This window comes from Daphnia magna, unplaced genomic scaffold (assembly GCF_020631705.1).
Source record: "Daphnia magna isolate NIES unplaced genomic scaffold, ASM2063170v1.1 Dm_contigs021, whole genome shotgun sequence".
Taxonomy (NCBI): Eukaryota; Metazoa; Arthropoda; class Branchiopoda; order Diplostraca; family Daphniidae; genus Daphnia; species Daphnia magna.
In genome coordinates, this window is record NW_025533118.1 from 74,205 (window position 1) to 79,503 (window position 5,299).

General features: G+C 37.4%; 1 protein-coding gene across 1 annotated transcript; it reads left to right on the forward strand.

The window, feature by feature from the left end:
- Positions 1-833: 833 nt before the first annotated feature.
- On the forward strand, positions 834-1,956 carry LOC116923213. The gene is made up of 2 exons (XM_032929681.2): positions 834-1,050; positions 1,124-1,956. Exons 1-2 carry the CDS (start codon positions 841-843, stop codon positions 1,568-1,570), a joined length of 657 nt encoding a protein of 218 aa, XP_032785572.1. The 5' UTR covers positions 834-840; the 3' UTR covers positions 1,571-1,956.
- The last annotated feature ends 3,343 nt before the right edge of the window (positions 1,957-5,299 follow it).

A 5,299-nucleotide genomic window follows, 5' to 3' on the forward strand; every position in this document is an offset into this window, starting at 1 on the left:
TTTAGCTTTTTGAACGTATCTTTCGATATGAATTCTTTAACATAGATCCATGGTCCATTAACTGGACCTATTAAACGGAAAGGCTATAATCTAAAATCGGTAGCCCTCGCCTATTTGCAGAACGTGTTCCGAAAAGCAGAATACTTTTCCGAAAAGCAGAAAACTATTCGGATAATTGCAATTTTAAAATCCACTTTACGGATTATGTATGATATTTGTGCAAAATTAGTATCTGATTAGTAGATAGGTTGTAACTTTTGTAAATCGTATGTTCTAAATGTAACTTACTTTAGTTTTCAGTGAAAAACTAATATTTAAACCAAGAATCCAGAATTTTCAGTTTACAATCAAAATGACCAATAAGTTGGAGAGACCGGGGCTAGTTGGCTTAGGGGTAAGTCGCTCTTTTGCGTATTATTTAACGCCACTTAAAAAGTAGAGTTTTTCAGGATAGCGGAAGTGTTAATTAATATCACTAGATGGTCTATAAAAAATTTTAATTTTGTCTGCACTTAAATGCTGACGTTGTACTGCAAAAACCGTTTTAATACGCTTCGCCACGAACTTTTTTTTTTCCGTGCATTTTTCTTTTTCAGAAATAAGGTATGTAGTGGATGTTAATGAAATTTTTCTTTAGATACCTTAGTCTTTTAGCTAAGGGTCAGTCAATTCTAAAATTCAATATAATTTATTTTTAAGTAAATTATTTTAAAGAAAACAATGACCCCTACCCATGGGGTAGGTTGACTGTTTTTTTGGGGCAAGTTGGCCTTTTGTTTTAGCTTCTGACCTTGTTTATTTGTGTGTCAAAATCTTATGTTTTTTTAGTATTACACGAGGATGAGGAACTGTGTACGAAAAACTGACAGGGAAAAACCGCCTAGTGGGGTTATCGAAAGAGCAATTGATGTTGTTCTTACAGAAGGAAGAGGAATAACTGAGGTGGGAGAAATGTTTCAGATTCCCAGAAGAAGTCTTGCTAGATACGTAGACAAGAATAAGAATGAGCTACCCTGTAAACAAAAATATGGTTATTCAAAGATTCGTCAGGTAAGAAATACATTGAGTTTAGGCTATAGGCATAGTAAGTTAGGCTAATGAGTGTAAACATTTTGTCGAGCAGGTTTTCACAGATGAGGAGGAGGCTATACTAGTGAAATATTTGCATCGAGCAGCAGATATTTATTTTGGATTGTCACCACTGGACGTTAGGAAGCTAGCATTTCAATTGGCCACCAAAATGAACATCAAAATTCCCTTGTCGTGGACTGCAAAATGCTTAGCTGGCCCTGACTGGTTTAGCTCATTTCTTAAGAGACATAATACTTTGTCAATTAGGAAACCCAAGGCTACCTCCTTGGCAAGAACATCATCTTTCAACAAACACAACTGCGACGCCTTTTTTGACAATTACGAGAAGCCGCAAGGAAGATTGTGTTATCTGAACAGCCGCCCTCTAACTCTAAAGCTGATGAGTTCAAGAAAAGCAAGCCAGCAAAGCGGGAAAAAAAGAAGTCAAGAAAAAAGAATCATTTTTCCCAGAATGCGGAGGGCGTTATTCGACCACTAAAGAAGATTGGATTCGTTGTACAATTAAAAAATGTTGCTTATGGGCGTGCGAGTCGTTTGTGGATGACAGAGGAGAAGATGAAAATTCATACGTGTGTTCAAAGTGCTCTGCAAAGATGTAAGACCAACTTGCCCCGACTTCACGGGCAACTTGCCCCACTTACGGGGTAAGTTAACAGCTGAAAGTGTCCGAATAAAACTGTTTTTTGGGCAGAACGTTTTTCTAAATTAGCATTTTTTTTTACGCTACAATTTAGATAAGATAACAAAGCATCAGCTAGGCCATAAATGTTATCATTACAGGAAAAATTACAAGTGGTAAGACAGGGTGTGTAAAAACCAGGCCAACTAGCCCCGGTCTCCCCTAAAATATGAATCATAGCTGATTGGTCAACGCGTCTGACATGGGATGTCCAAATTATTAGGTTTCGGGATCAAAGCCCACCAGATACTTGTCTTTTTTTTCAGTAATAGCAAAATTTCAACCCCAATTTTAGTGGCTCATAAATACCGATTTTATAATTTAAAAATTCCCGATTTTAGGATTGGTCTCAGCTTCAATATTTTTTAAGGGTTTTTTACACCCATTCTCGCGGACTTGACTTTCGGTATTTTTTATGCCCAAAAAGCGGGTCGAATTTTTAACAGTGTAGCCTTTGTTTTTACATAATGGATTTCGCTAATTATGTTTCTTTTACTTGTTATTGTATATTGAATTTTTTATATTGAAATATTTGAATTAAATTTACGATTCAACAAAAAAAGACAGAAATTGTGGTTTACACTGGGTTTCTAAGTAGCAAAAATAAGATATATGTGTAACCATATATTCATATGTATTAACTGTAAACTAACTTTAATTATCAATGAGAATTTTGTTATGTCTTCCACCGAATCCCCAATATATCCAGAAGCTGGGTAGTAAAGCGAAAGTAGCTGAGAAGTGAAGCGTACGACTGGTGATATTAACAAACTGCGTTCCGTTTTTTCTTTTTTTTGTGGTAGTCAATGATATATTAGTCTACTTCTGGAAATGCTTGGCAGATGGTAGAGGATAAATTTTGCAATAAAATGGAAAAATCAATGGTTTTCCGTGATTTCCCTGACTTTAAACAAAAAGTAGCAGCATGTCCCATTTTGCTACCAAATGTTAGACTATAGCCAATAGTCTATGAAATAAAGTATAGTATAGTAAAATATAGTAATTGAAATAAAGTACACAGTAAAAAATTTTAACCCCACTTTGGCCCACTTTTAAGTGGGAAAATGTAAATGCCCACCTATTTAGTGGTGAACCCCTCAAATTAGTATAGTGGTACACATATTGGTACACTTAAACTTAGGTGGACCAATACACTTATAGGCTTCGTGGGCTTAAGTGTACCGACAAATTGTACACCATTTCGTGGGGAAAATAGTGGGGCCTAAGTGGGGAGTAGGAAAGTGAACATGTTTTTTCCCCATTTTGGCACAATTTCGTAGGGTTAGATCCATAAAATTATACACCAATACGTGGGTCATGAGTGTGGCTGTCGAAAGTGTAAATGAGAACAAATACTAGATTTCAGTTCAGTGAAATACAGAAATGTATTTCGAAAGGAAAGACGAAACCAAAAATACATCTGGCGAAAAAAAAAACAATAAAAAGAAATACCGATGGCTGAATATTTGTAACTAACAAATAGTCTATTTCATGACCAATGTCGACGTCAGCCACTCTCCTTAATCTCGCTATGAGGCCGTAAAAGAAAAATTACCTCAATTAAGAACTTACTTTCTAAATCTTGAATCAAAATTTTACTTACTTCCAACACACTAAAAACGAAAAAGCTTCCCCGGTACACATGGGATAAATCCACTACACTACTATTAAAGGAACACACACACCAAATTTCAACGCTCTAAACCAATAATGAATCCCCCCCCCCTTTAATAATAATAGCGCCAGCAGCTATGTAATAGGCATTAGGGGATTACAGGGACACTACAGGGAGGGCTGTGAAGGACACTCGCCTTAGCCCTTTCTTTTGTTTCATTGTCAGTTTCGATTACTCTGTTGCTGCAACAGTCAAGGTTTTTGTTCTCGTTTTTCCCAAGTTGAATTCCAGTGAGAAATATTGAGAGTGAAAAGTCATGTCCAAGAACACGAGAAGTGCGGTGCGGTCTAGTGTGGATTGGTTACTCGGAGACGGTATTAACAGAAGCTTATCATATTCCAATAAGCTTCCACTCAATCGGGTAGTCATGAAGAGATTTTTATTTCTACGACACGAAAACAAAACAATGCCGATTCGCCAATTGTTTACAGTGATATTTGAAGAGTTGAAAGAAATTTGGAAGAAAGCGTTTCTACCAATGAAAGAACACAATAAAGGTTTGGATCAACTCGTTTTGCTACACAAAGAGTGGTTGATTCTTAGTAAAATACAAGTGTGTAGGCGGAAAACAACAGCCACGTTAACCAGAATTAAACTATTTCAAGATAACATGGATAAACTTTGCGATTGTTGTCCAAAAGATGTGCTGGAAAGACTAAAATCTAAACGATACCAACATTGGCAAGAAGACTACGATTTTCTTTTGGGACAACGGAAGTTTCCACAGATAGGATTTATTGCTGGAATTGATAAACTTATGCTTGAACAAGAGAAAAGAATGGATAAGCGACAACAACGATACACTAGGAATTCAAAATCAAACTATCAATCTGAAGACGAATCAACATCCAGGGAACTGATGACGACTCATCAATACCTGACACTACCGAAACCATCGACGAAGATTCCCGTCCACCGTCTTGTTCTAGACCGAGCTCAGTAACACTTGACATAAGCACAAATTCTATGGCAAAACAAACAGAACAAGTAGCTTTGAGCCGAGGTTTGAGTGTAAGAGACCATGTTTCAATGCAAGCTTCATTCGTGAAGTCAGGTGGCGGTAACGTTAACGACTTCGTGATGTCTGTATCAACAACTTGGCGTCATACACAACAGAACCTCAAGGAAGTTTATGAAAAAATAAGAGAAGAGTGGATAAAGCCGAAGTTTTCAGTAATTCCTTTCGATTCCAAGCTAATCAAGTATGTATAATATTTAACTCTGTATAACGAGGAAGTAATATTATTATATTTACTATAGATATCTCAGGGGCTTAGTTGATGATCGACTCGCAGTTTTAATTAGCGGATACCCACTCAACACGCCCAAACCACTGGGCATTCCAAGCATTCCAGATTCAACTGGGGATTCCCAAAACAATGCGGTGGTTACCCTCCTTGAGGACTGGGAAGTAATGGATACTGTCGTTGCTATGTGTTTTGATACAACTTCCAGCAACACTGGAAAGTGGAAAGGAAGTGTTTCTCTCATCGAACGCAGACTAGATCGCTCCATGATGTTGCTTGCGTGCCGGCATCATGGGTAAAAGCTCCACATTAAACATGTTGCTGAAACGGTGTTGGGCAAACGGAATAGTCCGTCTGAAGGGTTGTTTCGTCGCTTTCAAAAAGAATGGGACCAACTAGATCAAGATGTTAATTGCCTTACGTTGTTTGACTACACTGGAATAAGCAGTGACTGCCGAAGACAAGCAGAACATGTCCTGTCGTGGGGAGAAAAGTGTCTAAAAAAAAATACTTTCCCTAGAGAAGACTATCGAGAACTTCTGGAACTGACTGTTATTTATTTAGGTGGAATCATCTCACGAAAATTTGAGCTGCGAAAACCAGGAG

Coding starts and splice junctions, on each gene's coding strand:
- LOC116923213 (XM_032929681.2), top strand. CDS start 841: ATGAGGAACTGTGTACGAAAAACTGACAGGGAAAAACCGCCTAGTGGG. Junction 1,051..1,123: donor GTTATTCAAAGATTCGTCAG/GTAAGAAATACA, acceptor TTTGTCGAGCAG/GTTTTCACAGATGAGGAGGA.